This window comes from Lycorma delicatula, chromosome 10, assembly GCF_047948215.1.
Source record: "Lycorma delicatula isolate Av1 chromosome 10, ASM4794821v1, whole genome shotgun sequence".
Classification (NCBI taxonomy): domain Eukaryota; kingdom Metazoa; phylum Arthropoda; class Insecta; order Hemiptera; family Fulgoridae; genus Lycorma; species Lycorma delicatula.
In genome coordinates, this window is record NC_134464.1 from 4,674,401 (window position 1) to 4,693,534 (window position 19,134).

Here is a 19,134-nt window from a genome sequence, read left to right on the forward strand (position 1 = left end):
CATGCAGTTACGCTATACTAAGTACATATGTTTGCTTTGCGAATGGGTCAGCCGAGCTAGGGATAAACATTATGTTACCAAAGAGTGAAAGAAACGAGACAACTTAACTCCAAATGGGAAAAATATTATTCATGAGCCTTTAGCTGAACCCAAAAAAATATTTTTATCCCCTCTCCATATCAAGCTAGAACTAACGAAAAATTTTGTAAAACCAATGAAGAAGGATAGTCCTGGATTTTTGTACATAGGCAGAAATTTCCGAATGTAAGTGAAGAAAAAATTAAAGAAGGAATATTTGTTGGTCCTCAAATAAGAGAGTTGGTCAAAGATGATGCATTTAACTCAATGTTAAATAATGAAGAGAGTGCAGCTTGGGTTTATTTAAAGATGTTTGCAAAAGTTTTCTTAGCAAACAAAAATTCGACAATTACCACAATATTGTTAATCAACTTCTTACTTCATACAGAGCTATGGGATGTAATATGTCTTTGAAAATACATTTCCTCCACTTACATCTGGATTTTTTCCTGGACAACCTCAGAAATGTAAGTGACAAACATGGTGAACGATCCACAAAGACATTTTGGTGATGGAAAGGCGCTATAAAGGGAAATGGAATACTAACATTCTAGCAACATTACTGTTGGATGTTAATTTGGAACTTAACTGAGGCTATTTATAAAAGTAAAGCATCAGCAAAATCATTTTAACACAGGTATGGCCATGCAAAATTATAAATTTTAGAGATTTTAACTATATTTTCTCTTAATTTTTTTAAAAGTGTAATTTATTTAAAACTAAGGCTGACAGAAAACTGTATTTACAAATCTGTAATGCACACTTAAAAGCAATTCAAGAAATGGTATTGCACTTACAGAATAAAAAAATTTTTTTTTGTTTATTAGTGAAATTCTTTACAAATGGAATAAGAGAGGTCACAAAAAATGGCACAAGGGACTACATGTAGCCTAGGATTATATTGAAAAGTATCATTTGTTTCATTGTTATTGAATAAATAAATTTTTCTAGTCATCTGTCTCTTTAATTATTGAATGGCCCTTTATGTAACCGCTGAGAGACTGTAAAATTTATGTGAAATCATAAGTAAGTTATATCAGAAGGGAAAACACACACACACACACACACACACATATACAGTGAGAGACAGACAGACAGACAGATGGAGCGAGAGGGGGCGAGAGAGTGTGTGAGTGAGTGCACTTAAATGCATAAAGTTTTTAACTAATTAACTAATGAAGGTGTTAAAACCCGTGGAAATTTTAACTCATTTTAAGATGCAGTTTGGGGTTGTTCCACTGTCCCAGAATTGAATGTATACATGTGCCAGACAATTTAAGGATGGCCGAGAAAGTGTAGAATATGAAAGTTATGATTGACGCCCAAGTTCAAGTATCACAACTGACAACATCCATGCCGTTCGAGAGCTTATACAAGGTGATCGCCTATGGTTGAAGAAATTGTGTCAGAAGTGGATATCAGCTATGGGAGTGCTCAATCCATTATCACTGATCATCTTGACTTGACTTGAGAAAAAATTGTGCTCGATGGGTTCTGAAGGTTGCTAACCGAAAATAAAAAAAACAGATTAGGTTGGAGATCTGTGAGAGAGTCTTCTGAATCGATTTCGGCAAGAAGGGGATGTCTTTTGAGGTGCATCATCACATGTGATGAAATATGGGTCCATCATTACACTCCGGAGTCAAAAATGACAAGTAAGGAGTGGCGAAGAAAGGATTAGGGCTGCCCAGTGAAGGCCAGAACCCGTCTGTCACCTGGAAAGTTCTTGCAATTTTGTTTGATTCAAGGGGTTTTACTCATTAATTTTCTCCACAATCAATTAATGGTTACTAATGCCAGCTGCTACAGTCAACAAAAACCGCCTACTGAAACAAAAGACTGTGTATGCCCATCAAAGATATCATCCTTGGCAATGACAATGCCAGGCCACACACCACAATTTTGACAAAGGATAGATTAGAAAAAATGCACTGGGAAACCCTCGATCACTCTCCCTAGAGTTCACATTGGTCCCCTGTGACTATTTTTTGTTTGCGCCCTTGAAAGAATAATTTTTTATGAACAAGGAATTCAAGCTTCCAAATCGTAGGCAAAAGTGTGTAGATCGAGCAGGAGAGTATGTAGAGAAAAGATTAACGTATGCATTGTATGTATTATTAATCAATAGATTTATAAAAAAGTTACTGTTTATATTTTATTCACCCTTGAATAAATAAGTAAACTTTGTATGTATCTCATTTAATTACATTTCATTATTATTTTTATTCATCTTTAAAAGAAAGTGCTATTGAATTCATTGTAGATGAATGAAAAAAGTAACAAATCACATTTCCAAAAAGTTAGCAAATCATGATAGTGTTAACAAATATCAAGACATTTCAAACTCTTATCAAATAAATTTAGTACATATTACTTCTGAACATGCTCCATAAAATTTGCCGCACAACATTAACTTACTTATTTAGGCTGATGCCTGATTACAATTCCCATAGTTTTCTGGATGAGATACATTAAGCAGCATATGAAAAACATGCCAAGCCTGACTGGTAGATCCTAGAACCTGATTTGTCCCTAGAAACTTCAGTCTGAAAGGTAAAGAATACTATCATTCCACCCAGAAAGTCAATATATAATAATTTAAAAGATTGTTTTATAATAAAATTCAGTTTGTTTTGCCATCGCAAGTTTATATTTTTAAATTAATAATAATAATACTGTATAATTATACTTGAAATAAAGTTAACTCCTACCAAAAAAAAAACTTAAATTTCAGAACAGAAGGAATTTAGTAATAACAAGCTCCATTCCTACTATATAACATCTTTTTCATGCTTCAAATATTCTGAAATTCTAGACACTGACTGTCATAAAACCTATACTATTTAAAGTGCATGCAATTTTTTAAATTCTTTTTTAACTTGAAAAATCTTTAACTCAAAAATTGAATTGTAATGAAAAACCTTTATTTCTATATACATTTTTTCTTTTACTTCGTAAATTGAAACATAATACACTATTTGCACAGTTACTATTTGTTATCATTCAAGAGGTTGATTATCTTCAGAATAATATAAATACTACCATATTTGTTAATGTAATTTACGCAGTTTTTCTTTTTACAAAATTTCACTAAAAAATCATATGTATGTAATTTATTGGGAATCTACTGATTTTATACGGATACAGATTCTGTGGAAAGTTAACACTGAAACACAATTTGTGAAAAAAAAAATTGTATTTAAAAGAAAAAGTAATAGGACATTTATTTCTAATGGTATTAATATGAACACATCTTTTTATTTTTACTAACAAATAACTATATTTTTTCTGCTATCACAATTACCATCAACCATAAAATCACAAAGACTATTGTAAAATTACTGTAATTAGATTGATTTGAATTCAATGTAACAGCCTACAAGATATATCACTACGGATATGAAAAGGATGACCTTATTTTAAAACTTTGCTTAAATAATAAACAATAAAATCCTGCTTATAATGCTAGGTACTACACATCTGAAATTTCACTCGCAGCCTGTTACATAAATAATATAAATGTTCCTTTGTAACAATAGACAATACAGAATAATGAATACATATACATATTTATAAACAAAAAAAGAATACTGTCAGTATAATTTTACTCTAAAAAATTGTTCACAAAACTCATTCTCCTTAAATCAGTTAAAACGTTCGGAGTACATAAATTGCACAATAAATATAGTTGTAATTTATTTAAAATAACTATAGCATATTAATCATTTACATAACCACAACCTTAATAAAAATCAATTAACTTCCTGGCGAAAATTGCTGCTTCTAGGGGGACAACCAGGCAAAAAAACAAAAGGGATCATCATAGAAAAAATTTTTCTGGGGAATAATATCACTGTGAATGAGTTATATATCAGAAATAAATATATTTATTAATGAATAAAAATGAATAATTTTCATAAATAAATAAGAAAAAGAATATTTCATAAAACATTTTCATTTATATTTTTAATATCTTTTTCATGTGCTTTATACAAAATTAATTATAAAATTAAATAATGTATTATTTAAAAAAAAAAATAAAAGCCAAAAAAAAATGTTTTTTTTTTTTTTACTAATATTTCCATTAATGGAACCTAATTGTTTGTACGATTTTGTGATTTTTATATACATATATTTACACTAGTCTCAGAATTGTAATGACAATAAAATAAAAAAAATAAAAAAACTATTTATTGTAAATTGTGAACAATAATAATCGTAACAATAAATTATTTTTATGTTTTCTACATTTTACTAGATTTTTATATAATCTACTTAAACCCATTAACTTGAAAAACATTCTTATTTTACAAAACAACAATTAAAAAACACAATTCTGTTAAATTTATAATTAACAAAAAGGAAATAAACATCCATGAAATAAAAATATGTGACAGAACAACTATTACAATAAAATGAAAAACTACGATGCAATTACACATCAAACAATAATAAATTAATGCAAAAAATATTGCATTCATTTTTAAATAGCAAGTTATTTATTTATTTTTTAATATAAATATTAACAGATACTATTTAAATATCAGACACTATTATATTCATAAATAATATTATAAAACATTTCACAATTATGTTTGTAAACGAGTCCACTTATGTTTATCTTTAGTAGGTCCCTTTTTATGATCGAATGTACAATCTTTTTTTGTACAATATCTTCCAAATCTGCAAGGCTGAAAATAACAAAAATGTTAATTAATGAATCATAAATAAAGTGGACACTATTTCTACATAAGTATGTACAATTCTTAGGATGTGATGCGGTAAACGAGTGCTGTGTCACAATGGATATTATAAATTACGGCTCTTGAAGCGGTGTAAGATAAAACATTCTAGAAAATTCAGTTCAAGGGATTAGAGTCCGAGGACTAAGAGGATTAAGCAGCGGCTCAGTTTTTTCTGAGGAGAATAACATTTCGTCAAGGATTGCGGGAAGGAAGAATATCTATGGCTATTCTTACGGCGAGATTATTTCTAAACACTGTTCATCATTGGTATATCATCTTTTTTAAACCATACACCCCTTTCCTTTTGCTAGAAATATTCTTCTTCTTCCAATTTTGAGTTTTGAAAAATACAAGAGGTTCTATTCGTTCTGTGCTGAGAACTCTAATTCATAAGTGTCATCTGGTAGGTTGGGGAGGACAGTGGCTTCTGACCAGCCTCATTTTGGAGAATATTTTTACTACAACAGCTGCACTGAAGACGTAACAAGCTAATTTTTCTCAACTTCTTAATTCCTCCAAAATATAAATACAATGTAGAAATACTTTGGATGTAATATGTTAAAGTATTTAATTTATTGTTTTTACATCTATGAATCCTTAAATGAGAAAAAAAATTTTCAATGACAGATTTTATCCAATCAGAACTGAAATTTTAATTCTATTTTCTAGTTACCATCTAATAATAAAAAAATAATTGAAAAAAGGAAACGTTCATACTTACTTTAGGATGATAAAACTGACAATTTAAATTGCTACAATTTGGATAGAATCGGCAATACTGCACTGTTCCAGCCAAAGGATTAATTTTACTTTTTGGAATACCTGTAATGATAAATATGTACAGGAATAAATACAACAAAAAATTAATTTTATAAGATGAAATGTGCATATTAGGTATCATTTTGTGTAAGTTTAATACGGTGCAAGGAAGATTGTATAATACACAGTCATGAGTTGTACAATAGCAGCAACATCAACAAAAACCTAATGTTTTATCATAGACCTTGTTTGTTTAGATAAAATAACTTCATAATAAGATTTAGGAACATTAATTAAATCTATATGTAAGAGTATCATACTGAACATTTTGATAAAATTCCAGGTTCTAAGCTTATATTCTGTTCATAAGTTACAGAATAAAATACAATACATTACACATTTATTATATTTTTGTAATCATACAGAATGAAATGAAAATTTTCTATATTTCCAATAATTATTTTCAAACACAACTTTTTTAAAATATAATATTTTTAAATCAATAAATTATTGATTTACATATAAAAATAATGTAGACAACTTCAAGAGAGAACTTGCTTAGTCCAGCTTCTAGACTCGACTTTCAGGAGTTCAGTTGTGAGCACATGTTGGAATCCCAGAACATTGTCAAGGGAATTTTTTTTATAGAGGGATGTTTTGAATATTTTTGATTGCAGTGAACCACAATGCTGCTATTCCATGGTCTGCAGTTTTTCTTCTGGATTGTAACACGTATCACAGTTTTATCTCCCACCACAATATTGAAAGTCAAAAATGAAATGTTATTGAGACTACTTTACAAGGTTCATTGTTATTATTCCCTTTAACAGCTTCTGATGCAAAAAACATTTTGCCTACCTACTCACATTTTGATCAACATTTCAACACCATAAACGGCTTTAGATGACGATGTATATCACTAGTGTCTGCTTTTACCACTGTTAAAATTTCAAATTACTGTAAGTTGTTTTAGGTAGGATCGACATAGCAGGTGTACTGAATTTTAAAACAATGGTGACTGATAGAAAAGGAGAGGTCATAGGTCAATGAGTTCTGAATCTCACTTAATATTTCTCTTTTTTTTAAATATAGTTAATTCTTAAAAATAACTTTCAAAGTTGTAGGTGAATGAAACTACAAGATAACATCATCTTTGCATGACATTTTGTTCAGTTACATTCCAGGGTGCATTACATTTCAACCACTCATTATAATCTTATAATTTTAAAAACAAAAATTTGGAAACAAATTTGAAACATTGGAATAATTCATTATCTTACATCGGTTGATGATTGTAATGAAACATAAATAATACAATACAATTTAAAGACCTCAATTTGTTTGGTATAATAATCAACTTTCATTTATTACATCTACGTCATCCATATTACATCTACGTCATTACATTGACCATATTACATATATTTATAATTTGAAAAAAAAAATTAAATTTATTGGCTCATGCTTTTTAATGATCCAAAACAAACTACACAGTTTTACTATTATTTTACATACAATCACTATTAATATGCATCATATAATACAATTTTTCTTTATATTATTTAACTACTAATATAAAGGTTAGTTTTTCTACCTGAATGAAAATATTTAGTTTTAATTTTTTTCCATTAAACAAATTTGTATTTAGAAAGGAACAAGATACAAACATGGGAGAAATGAACTAAATTATTCTGGGGAAGATCTTTTCTCAAGTAAATATTGATGGAAAAGGTAGGAAATTAATGACTTTGTTATGGAATTATGTTATAAATTAATATGAATGATACACAGTAGATGAGCATTATTATCTTATAATATAAATTTTTAAGTAATATTTCCTCATTATACATAATTTAAAAAACTGCTTATCAAATTCCAGTTTAATTTGCTAAAACTGTTACCGGTTTAATAAAACTGGTAAAGCTGGAATTTGGTAAGCTGCTTTTTAAAATTATATATAATAATTATTATATCAAATGATGCCATGTTAGAAAAACTAATATTTCTTCAGAATAAAGTTTGCACCAAATAAGCTCCTTACCATTAATTTTATAATTTGCACCCTTAATCTAAAACAATTTATAACACTAGATACATATTAAAAAGTGCATAAAAAATAGAGTAAAACCTTACATTGTGAGAATTAGATTTTCTTTTATTTTACTTTGGGTTGTATTTCTTGCTTTACAACTGTATAGTGTATTTAAATCCCTCATTCATTTAAAACTTACTAAGATAGTTTAATTCAAAATTATTTTTAACACTAAATGTAAAATTAGATATGTTGACTTTTTAATTTTCATCAGTGTTTGACCTACATTACATCCTCTTTCTTCTAAAATATAAGTTCTTGTACTGAAAAAACACCAGTCATCTTAATGAATTAATCAAAATTATTTTGACTGACTGATTCATTTACTACTACAGTGTCCAGATATCTAATACAGCTCTGCTGATTCAACTACAGGAAGCTGGGATTCTTTTTTATGGTCTAATCAGAATATAACAAAACTTTATTTTTTTAATTTTTATTATTAATTTTACAGATTACTAGTCCTTATACCCTTCAAAATATTCCCCTTCACATACTTTTCCCAGTGGTTTTTCACTTCACAAAACAGTACTGGATAGCTGCTGCATTTGAAATGGCCATTAAGTTCATGATGAATTTTCTTTAATGTTATCAATAGTCTCAAAACGGCATCCTTTCAGTACTGATTTGAATTTCGGAAATAAGAAAAAAATCGCATGGTGTCAGGTCTGGCAAATGGGAAGGCTGAGGGAGGACAGTCATCTGATTTTTGGCAAAGCCAACTGACGAACTGACAAAGCTGAGTGAGCAGGAGCATTGTCATGGTGAAGGAACTGTGAGTTCCCTCCCCACAACTCTCTTTGCAGATTTTTTTCATGTAATCATTGTAAAAATGCCTTTATAGTTTGCACAGTTCACTGTTTTGTCTTGAGGCAAGAATTCAAAATGCATAATTCCATTAAAATCAAAAAACAGGCAGCATCACTTTGACATTGGATCGACTGAGGTGCTTTCTTGGGGTGTGCAGATCCTTTCCCAGATGATTGAACTTTTGTCTTGATGTTGTAGCCATAACCTAGCTTTTGTCTCCTGTTATGATCCTTTGCATGAATGTTTCATCTTCATCGGCTCATTCAAGAAGTTGCCGAAAAACATACACTCGATGTTCTTTCTGCTGTTCGCTCATCAAACGAGGAAAAAACTTTGCTGAGACTCAATGGATGTTCAATTTTTCAGTGAAAATGTCATGGCATGATCCAATCGAGATGCTGACCTCTTCTGCAAGTTCTCTGATAGTCAATCGGCGATTTGCACACATCAGATTGTTAATTTTCTGACGCGGGTGTCATCAGTTTAAGTCAAAGGCTTTCCTGGTCCAGAGTCATCTTCAATCGACTGACAACCGCTTTTAAATCATGAAAACCATTCATAACATTGCGTACAACTCGGAGCATCATCTCCATAAGCTTGTTTCAAAAATTGAAACATTCTGTGAAAGTTTCCCCCAGTTTCACAAAATATTTTACACGATAGAGATATCAGCAATCCAAGAATGTGTGCTTACAGAGGAGGTTATGCGGAACACAATGAGGGAGGGCTCTAAGTTGAACTGAAACTGTCTTTAAATTCAAGTTGACAGCCCTTACAATGAAAACCTCAACTGTGTAAAAATAATTTCCATTAATATAATCTCTTTTATTTATTTAAAATGTCAGCTCTGCTTGAAATATGTACTGTGGAAGAACAACATGCTGTGATATGATTTTTACTTTCTGAAGGTATTGAACTAGGAGAGATTCATTTGCAGATGTTAAAACACATGGTAAAAAGTGTATTAACTGTGCAAATTTTTTTATACTGGATTGAACAGTTGAAATCTGGCAGAACAAATGTTACCGATTTTCATTCTAGCAGACCAATAGAAAATTCGATGCTTTAGAAAATCATACTAATAATCTTATTTGTAAGGACAAATAAAAATTTGTAAAATTGCTGAAATTTGTAGTGCGAATATCATGACTGCCCGTTATCATGATTACCATTATCCATGATTAGCTATGTTACCAGAAAACTTATTCGAGGTGAGTTCCAATACAGTCAACTCAACATAAAGTATATGCTCCAAATATATACCTTCAAAAATCTTTTCCCGACATTTAAATTAATTTCTGATGTAAACAAATTATATTTCTAGCTGAAGGATAATTTTGCCTGTGCTATTCAGCATTTTATATTGCTCCTACTTTGTCCATCTTTGGTAATTATACTTCCCAAATAAAAAACTTCTTCTACCTTCATAATCTTTCCTTTTCCTATTTTTACATTCAGTGGTCCATCTTCATTATTTCTACTACATTTCATTACTTTCGTTTTGTTATTGTTTATTTTCATGCGGTAGTTCTTCTATAGGACTTCATCCATGCTGTTCATTGTTTCTTCTAAATCTTTTTCTTACTCTCAGCTAGAATTACTATATCATCAGCAAATTGTAGCATTTTTATCTTTTCACCTTGTACTGTTACCCGGATCTAAATTGTTTTTTAACACCATTAACTGCTAGTTCTATGTAAAGATTAAAACATAACGGGTATAGGGAACATCCTTGTCGGACTTCCTCTTTTATTACGGCTTCTTTCTTATGTTCTTCAATTATTACTGCTGCTGTTTGGTTCCTGGAAATGTTAGCAATCGTTCTTGCTATCTCTGTATTTGAACCCAATTTTTTTAAAATGCTGAACATTTTATTCCAGTCTATGTTATCGAATCTTTTCTAGGTCTATAAATGCCAAGTATGATGGTTTGTTTTTCTTTAATCTTCCTTCTATTAATCTGAGTGCTAAAATTGTTTCCCTTGCCCCTACACTTTTTCTGAAACTAAATTGGTCTTCTCCCTACACTTCTTCCACTCTCCCCTCAATTCTACTGCACAGAATTCTAGTTAAGTTAATTGTTCTGTATTCTTTATATTTATCTGCTCCTGCTTTCTTTTTTGGTATCATGACTATAACACTCTTTTTGAAGTCTGACAGAACTTCCCCTTTATCGTAACTGTTACACATCAGTTTGTATAATCTATCAATCACTTCCTCACCGGCACTGCGCAGTAATTCTGCAGATATTCCATCTATTCCAGGATCCTTTCTGCCATTCAAATCTTTTAATGCTCTCATAAAATTCAGATCTCAGTATTGTTTCTCCCATTTCATCCTCTTCTTCCTCTATAACACAATTTTCTAATTCAATTCCTCCATATAACTCATCAATATATTCCACCCACCTATCAATCTTTCCTTTTGTATTATAAATCAGTGTACCATCTTTGTTTAACACATTATTACATTTTAATTTATGTACCACAAAATTCTCCTTAACTTTCCTGTACGCTTTGTCTATTTTATCAATGTTCATTTCTCTTTCCATTTCTGAACACTTTTCTTTAATCCACTCTTCTTTCGCTAGTTTGCACTTCCTGTTTATAGTATTTCTTAATTGTCGATAGTTCCTTTTACTTTCTTCATCATTAGCTTTCTAATATTTTCTACGATCATCCATCAGCTGCAATATATCCTTTAACATCCAGTTAAACCCAAGGTCAGTTCAGACCCACCGTCTGAAACCCAAGGTTTTCTACCAGTTCTCTTTGTTCCTCCTAAGTTTGCTTCCGCTGATTTAAGAATTTCCTTTTTAACATTCTCCCATTATTCTTCTACATTTTTTCCTTATGTTTTTTACTCAGACCTCTTGTAATATCCTCCTCAAAAATCTTCTTTACCTCCTTTTCCTCAAGCTTCTGTAAATTCACAGATTCATCTGACACCTTTTCTTCAGGATTTTAAACCCCAATCTACATTTCATTAACACTAAACTATAATCACTATCAATGTCTGCTTCTGGGTGAGCTTTGCAGTCAGCGAGTTGATTTCTAAAATCTTTGCTTAAAAATATCTGATTGCTATATATTGTTATATAGCAATATCTATTGCTATAATCTATCTGATACCTTGCAGTATCACCTGGCTTTTTCCATGTGTACATTCTTCTATTATGATTTTTAAGTTGGGTGTTGGCAATTACTAAATTATACTTCGTGGAAAATTCTATAAGTCGGCCCCCTCTTTCATTCCTTTTGCCCAGCCCATATTCACCCACAATATTTCCTTCCTTGCCTTTTCCAATACTTGCATTCCAATCTCCAACTAGTATTAAATTTTCATTCCCTTTTATGTATTTAATTGCTTTGTCAATTTCTTTGTATACCCACTCTACCTCACCATCATCATGGGCACTTGTAGGCATACAGACATTAACAATAACTGTCGGTTTTTTTTTTTATTTAATTCTTATTACAATGATTCTATCACTCAGCATTTTTAAATACTCTACTCTCTTCCCTACCTTTTTGTTCATTACGAAACCTACTCCTGCCTGCCTTTTATTTGAAGCTGTATTAATTTTTCTAAAATCACCTGACCAAAAGTTGTTTTCCTCTTCCCACCGAACCTCGCTAATTCCTACTACATCTATATTTAAATCTATTCATTTCTCTCTTTAAATTTTCTAACCAACCAACTTTTCTTAGACTTTAACATTTCATGCTCCGACTCACAGAATGTTATTTTTTAATTTTTTGGTGACCCCCTTCCTTCGTAGTCCCCACCCAGAGATCTGAACAAGGGACTAGTTTATTATATGGTAAATATACTATTTTCTTTATTATATGGCGAATACTGAATGTGAAAATAGGAGGAGAAAAGATTATGGAGGTAGAAGAATTTTGTTATTTGGGAAGTAGAATTACTAAAGATGGACGAAGCAGGAGCAATATAAAATGCCGAATAGCACAAGCGAAACAAGCCTTCAGTAAGAAATATAATTTGTTTACATCAAAAATTAATTTAAATGCCAGGAAAAGATTTTTGAAAGTATATGTTTGGAGTGTCGCTTTATATGGAAGTGAAACTTGGACAATCGGAGTATCTGAGAAGAAAAGATTAGAAGCTTTTGAAATGTGGTGCTATAGGAGAATGTTAAAAATCAGATGGGTGGATAAAGTGACAAATGAAGAGGTATTGCGGCAAATAGATGAAGAAAGAAGCATTTGGAAAAATATAGTTAAAAGAAGAGACAGACTTATAGGCCACATAATAAGGCATCCTGGAATAGTCGCTTTAATATTGGAAGGACAGGTAGAAGGAAAAAATTGTGTAGGCAGGCCACGTTTGGAGTATGTAAAACAAATTATTAGGGATGTAGGATGTAGAGGTTATACTGAAATGAAATGACTAGCACTAGATAGGGAATCTTGGAGAGCTGCATCAAACCAGTCAAATGACTGAAGACAAAAAAAAAAATATGGTGAATATACTTTTAACTTTGACATCTCTGGACTGCAAGCCAGCATTGTTTAAGTTTCAAGAATAGAATTGTGGCAGAGAGGCAATATGAAGAAACTTGTTGCTGACAATTAATCAGATCATAACCAAAGTCTCTACTTCCAACATGAGCACAGATGTATATAACCATCTGTATCACCATTCCAACAAAACCAACAAAAGAAAATACAGTAAATTATAAATTAAATTCAATAAGATATGTTACGTATTTTATTTATCCAGTTGTATTACAGCTAATTTTAGATATCCCCATTTATCTACTTCGAGTTACATGACTTCACTGTAGAATGCATCCTTTGTGTAATTGCTGATAATTTCACTGAAAGAATAAAACTATAAAATATTTGAACAACAGTATTATCACCATTATTTTATTTTTAATATATCAGACCAATGATTTAATGCATAGTATGTAAACTCGCAAACTGTTCATATTAATAAAAATATTTTTTGTTGAAAATATTACACACGAGTTAATAAATTTCCCTCTATAAAATTTTATTTTAATAGGTTTAGTAGATATTTTATACAATCGATCAAACTGTTTTAGTCAAATTTGATACGCATTTTGTTCTGGGTAAAAAATTATTTTCATATTTTACAGAATTATTCTATAAATCTGAATTTAACTCTGTATCAAATTTTTCATACTATTAAATATATTCATTTATATTAGATATATTGTAAATACAATAACACTACTTAAAGTTTTATTAAATAAAAAAAAATTTCCCACTAAAGAAAAATGTAAAAACTCACCAACAGTTGGAGTCCCATGCATATATAAGCAATCTCTTCTGGTACATGCCAGTCCAAATTTGCAAGGAGGATGGATAAACAAACAATTGTCACCATATTTGCAGGCAGGAAAAGCACTAAAATATAAAAATCAATAAAAAAAAAATAATTACTTCAAATAAAAAGATCTAAAATCAATTCTTTTTATTGGACCAATTTACAATAAACCTAATTTAAAAAAAAATATTACTGCTGTAAAACAACAGAAACTCTGCCAAAGGTGGTCCCAAGCCTGTGTTGAAAAAGGAGTTAGGTAAATGGCTTCTTTTTGAGTCTTAGTGGGTGCACTGATGTAGGTATGTTCTCTAATAATAATAATAATTAAATACTAAGAAATGCTCGAGTTGAGATTTAATTGCTATGCAACCAGTAATCCTAACCTTGTAGTGGATGGCTGAGGTGAGTTTCCAGTACTTTTAAAACTAGAGGTTCCAGGACAAAGCTGGAACCTCTAGACTAAGGGAAGGAAATACCTGACAGAAAAACTCTGGTCCTCCAGGTTGGGAGGTTAGGCATACGTTTAACAACTCGATCCTGTATAAAAATGACTGTTATGAAACCAAAAGCTGCCTTGGAATCAGATAGGAACTCTAGCAAGAATAAACTGGATATGAATAATGAAGTAAGTGGAAATCAGAAAGCAGATAAATGCCAACGCAGGAATAGGGATTTATGGTTGGATACATGGATTGTGACTAGTATGAATAGGCTTGGTGCCACTGCTGATCTATTAAGGGAGCTGGGGAAGTTTGGAATAAGAATGCTAGCACTGCAGGGGATCAAATGGAAAGGAAATGGAATTATGAATCTGACAACTAACATTCTCTTCTACAGTGGAGTGTGCACAGCACTTTTAGGACTGATTTTATGATTGGAAATTAATATAAAAATTATTAGGATTTAGACCAGTGAATGAAAGATTGTGCGTGTTTTGAGATTTATAGAGAGATTCTTTAACTATGATATGTGTATGTGTCCCTATAAATGATACTGAAGGCTCTAACAAGGACAACTTTAGTGAGAAGTTGAAGTTTACAACAAGGCCCCTAAACATTATGTGAAAAATCATTCCGGGAGAAACTAATGCTCATCTGGGAAGGGATCGGTATAACAGATCAGTTATTGGATCTCAGAGTTTAGATGAAGAGTAAGGGCAGAAATTGGTTCATTTTGCTGGTGGGAAAGATCTGATAATTAGTGTTACCTACTTTGATCATAAAGGCATCATAAAATGACTTGGGTTGCACTTTACGAACTGACACAGAATCAGATTGATCATGTTGTAATTGATATATGGCACAGATCAGATATAATGGATGTTCACAGTTGCATAGGTGCAGATTTTGATACTGACCATTACTTGATTAGAGTAAGATGCAGACAGGGAATGCGTAAATGTGAGGAATTTTAGGAGTGAAGCAAAAAAAATCCGATAGTGAAAAAGTAATACAGACGATGTGGTCAGGAAGGAGTATCAGTTGAAGTATCAGGTGGAAGGAGAATTGGAAAGGGGCAGGAACAATACAGAGAGGAAAACAGTTGAGGAGAAAGTAATGAATTCAGGGAGACAAGGCGGCAGAGGAAACTTGCATATTAGAGGATAGATGTCAGAATTGGTTGGATGGATGAGGAGTGTTTAATGGCAAGGATGCTGAACCGTGAACAAGAATGAGTGTTGGTGGCAACAGGGAGAAGAGGTTATATGCCAGTGAACTGTGTTGTAGAAAGAAAAGTGTTAGAAAGGTGGCAGGTGGAGGAGATTTATTTGGAGATACCTGCTGGAGCAGGAAATGTACAGTAATTGTTTTTGAGAGTACAGGATAGGAACGCTGGACTTCAGCCTTGGAACAGCTTTTTGTAAGGATAAAAAGGAATTTGATAGAAGGGACAGAGCAGACTGTTGGAAGATGGTGGGAATATTTTTGTGACCTGCTGAATAGTGATGGTAAGGGGGTCGAAGAGAGGAGGAAGATTTTATTGGCCTACTAGACTTTCAGGAAGACCCTCGGGTTAATGAAGTGGAGGCAGCTATTGTATATTTAAAAAACTATAAAGCTACTGGGAAAGATAAAACTACAGTTGAGCTGATTAAGGCTGGTGGTCTTGAACTAGTTAAATTTTTACATCAGTTGGAGAAAATTTGGAAGGTATCACTGGGGCTCTGCAGTTGTGTGTCCAGAGCACAAGAAAGGAGAGAAAACAGATTGCTCAAATTACAGGGGAACAACTTTGTTAAATGTAAAGTGTCTACTAAGATTATTGTTTGTAGAATGGCACTCTACATTTTGGGGGATTACCAGTGTGGATTTAGGCAGAATAGATTATATAGAGACCATGCATTTGGGATTCATATGATGCTGGAAGAGTGTTACGAATGTAATGTAGACCTGCACCATCTATAAGTTGATTATAAGCAGGCTTTAGATAGGTGTTAAAAGGAATAGTGTTTAACATATGATTAAATTCAGGATATCATGAAAGCTTATGAGATTGGTTAGGATTATGCTAGGGACTATTGAATACAAAGTAAACATAAAAGGAATCCAGCCTGACAGTTTTTTGGGCTAATACAGGGCTAAGGCAGGATGATGTGTTATCGACCATAAGTTTTAATATTGCCCTGGAGAGGGTGATGAGTCAGTTGGCAACATCATCAGTAGGATGCTGCAGTATGTGGCATATACTGACAATATTGTCTTGGTTGCCAGAAATAGGAGAGTTTTGGAGGAAGTTTTTCAGCAACTACAGGAGGGATCAAGACACATTGGGCTCATTGTGAATATCAACAAAACTAAATACATGCACTGCAGCAGGAGAAATGCACTGTTTTGTAGAGCTGGGAAATGATAAGTTTGAAAGGGTGTGTGAATTCAAGTACCTGGGTGCTGTTTTAACTGACAAAGGTGGCATATATGTTATATAAAAACAAATATAACAGGTGGAAATCGCTGTTATTATGGATTTAGTAAATTTCTGTCATCTAGGACAGTGTCAAGGAAAGTTAAAATACAGATGTATAACACAATAATTAAGCTAGTGGTTTTGTATGGTTTGGAGACAAGGGCTCTGACAAAGAAAGATGAGGATATGCTGCATGTCTGGGACAGAAAAATATTTTAGAAAATATATGGGCTGGTGTGTAAAAAGGGGGACTGGAGAATACACACCCAATAGGAATTGCAGGAAATTTTTGGCAGGCCGGATATTGTTGGTGAGAAGGTTGAGTTGGCTAGGACACTTTGAGCAGATGAGCAATGGCAGGAAAGTGAAGTGAAGTGAACTAACCCACTGAATCGGTCTAGTGGTGAACGCGTCTTCCCAAATCAGCTGATTTGGTAGTCAAGAGTTCCAGCGTTCAAGTCCTAGTAAAGTCAGTTATTTTTATACGGATTTGAATATTAGATTGTAGATACTGGTGTTCTTTGGTGGTTGAGTTTCAATTAACCACACATCTCAGGAATGGTTGAACTGAGAACTGTACAAGAGTACACTTCATTTACACTCATACCATCCTCATTCATCCTCTGAAGTATTATCTGAACGGTAATTACCGGAGGCTAAACAGGAAAAAGAAAGGGAAGTGAAGAGAATATATAGAGGATACCCTGGGGGGGGGTACAGATTGAGGGAGAGACCAAGGAGGCGATGAATCGAGGGTAACTGATAGAGGACTCAGATGAAAAATGGCAGATATGGAGGAGTGGAATGGCATTTTGATGGAGGCTAAGGCCCTACATAGGTTGTAGATCTAAGGAGTAAGTAAAACAACAGCTTACTATGGAGTATAAGATGATATAAAAAATACATTTAAAATTTTTTCTGTGAAGCACTATTATTTCCCGACCATAAACGAAAGATTATTAAGAATCCCTTATTTTCACTCAATCTTTATACTTACGCATATCATTATAAAGTATTATTTTTTATCCTTAATTTGACAAGTTTAGTAAATGCTCCGATAACTGAAATCCAATTAGCCAATGATACGTTTCATTACACAATCACTATCGTGATTTTTCCATTAATTTAATCCACCTAAATAATTTTTTCAGTTAAGTACGAACGAGGGATTTTAGCTGAAATAAGTAATTACACCAATTGGAACCTCCATGACAATATGACAAAAATTCTCGTGATCAATTTTTCACAAAAATTCTAGTAACTTATGCCTTCCCTATAAACACGAATCCATAAGGTAACTCATAAATTTTCATTGTTTTTTTAAAGCAATAATGACTAATTCTTGGAGAAGTATAAATAGAAGAAAAATAACAGAAGTAAATTAAAAAGTTTTATTTGAGAATTCTTCTCTTTTCAGTAATTTTGTACACAAAATAGGAAAAGCTGGCAATGAAATTAAAATGTAATTGAAGATAAAATTTAAGCAATAGAGAGCAACTGTAATGAAATCTGGAATAATTCATCAATATAAGGGAATAAATATTAAAAAAAGAGCAATAATTATTGTAATGATTCTAAATCATGTTATGTTGAGTAAAGCAAACCATAAATAATAACAAAGGCCATTAAAAAGTTTAATAGAAAGAAAAAGTGAGAGAGGGTGAGGGTGGTAGAAAGAGAAAACAATTTTACAGATATAAAAGTGTATTTGAATATATTTCATAAAACATTAATGCAGAAAATTAAAAAAGATAATCTGATTATTTTAAATGATGAAAAAATCAGACAGTGAAATCTTAAAAGATATATCGTTGGCTAGATGATAAAACTTACAAAGTCCATTTTTTTCACAAAATGTTTTAAGTGCGCTAGGCAGTTTTCAAACAAAATAATCTTTTACTGGTACAAATGTCCAAAGTCCAAATCAACCATATTTTACTTGTATGAAACTGAAAATTTTACCACTATTAATTTTGTCTTTTTTTTAAAACCTGCTGAAAAGTTATACTGACATTTGGACAATTCTCTTTCTGCAAAAAACTTTATTTTTAGCAGTAAAACTGTTTATTTTGCATTTGGTCAAATATACTTTCAAGTTTTTTCTTACGAGTGACATTTGAAACTGGTAAAACTGTTGAAGTCCTGCTTAGTCAATTTTACTTCTCATTTATGGTAAATTGGAAGTTTAATAATCAGCAGGGCTACATACCTCACTTTTCACTTCCCAAAATGGAATACATACAGTTGTGCATATATTTTGAGCCTTTCAGAAAAAAGACAGGAAATACAGATGAAAACAATGAAATGGAACATGTGAATAAAGTAGTTTTTTATATTTTTCCTTCATAAAGTAATATTCATCCTCTTTAATAAAATTCAGTATTTTTGGTTACCATATGTTAATTAGCCTATAAATTGCAGTATAATA

The 19,134-nt window shown here is 31.7% G+C and overlaps 1 protein-coding gene across 6 annotated transcripts in view; it reads right to left on the minus strand.

Moving 5' to 3' along the window:
* Positions 1-3,330: 3,330 nt before the first annotated feature.
* Nab2 (Nuclear polyadenosine RNA-binding 2) overlaps positions 3,331-19,134 on the minus strand; it is a 134,040-nt gene continuing 118,236 nt past the window's right edge. For all 6 annotated transcript variants that reach the window (XM_075376953.1, XM_075376951.1, XM_075376950.1 and 3 more), the window contains 3 exons: positions 13,767-13,882; positions 5,545-5,645; positions 3,331-4,769 (listed from right to left, as the gene is read on the minus strand). In XM_075376953.1, the coding sequence (XP_075233068.1) occupies positions 4,668-4,769; positions 5,545-5,645; positions 13,767-13,882 (319 nt within the window). In that variant the 3' untranslated portion in view covers positions 3,331-4,667. The remainder of the gene's footprint in view (positions 4,770-5,544; positions 5,646-13,766; positions 13,883-19,134) is intronic.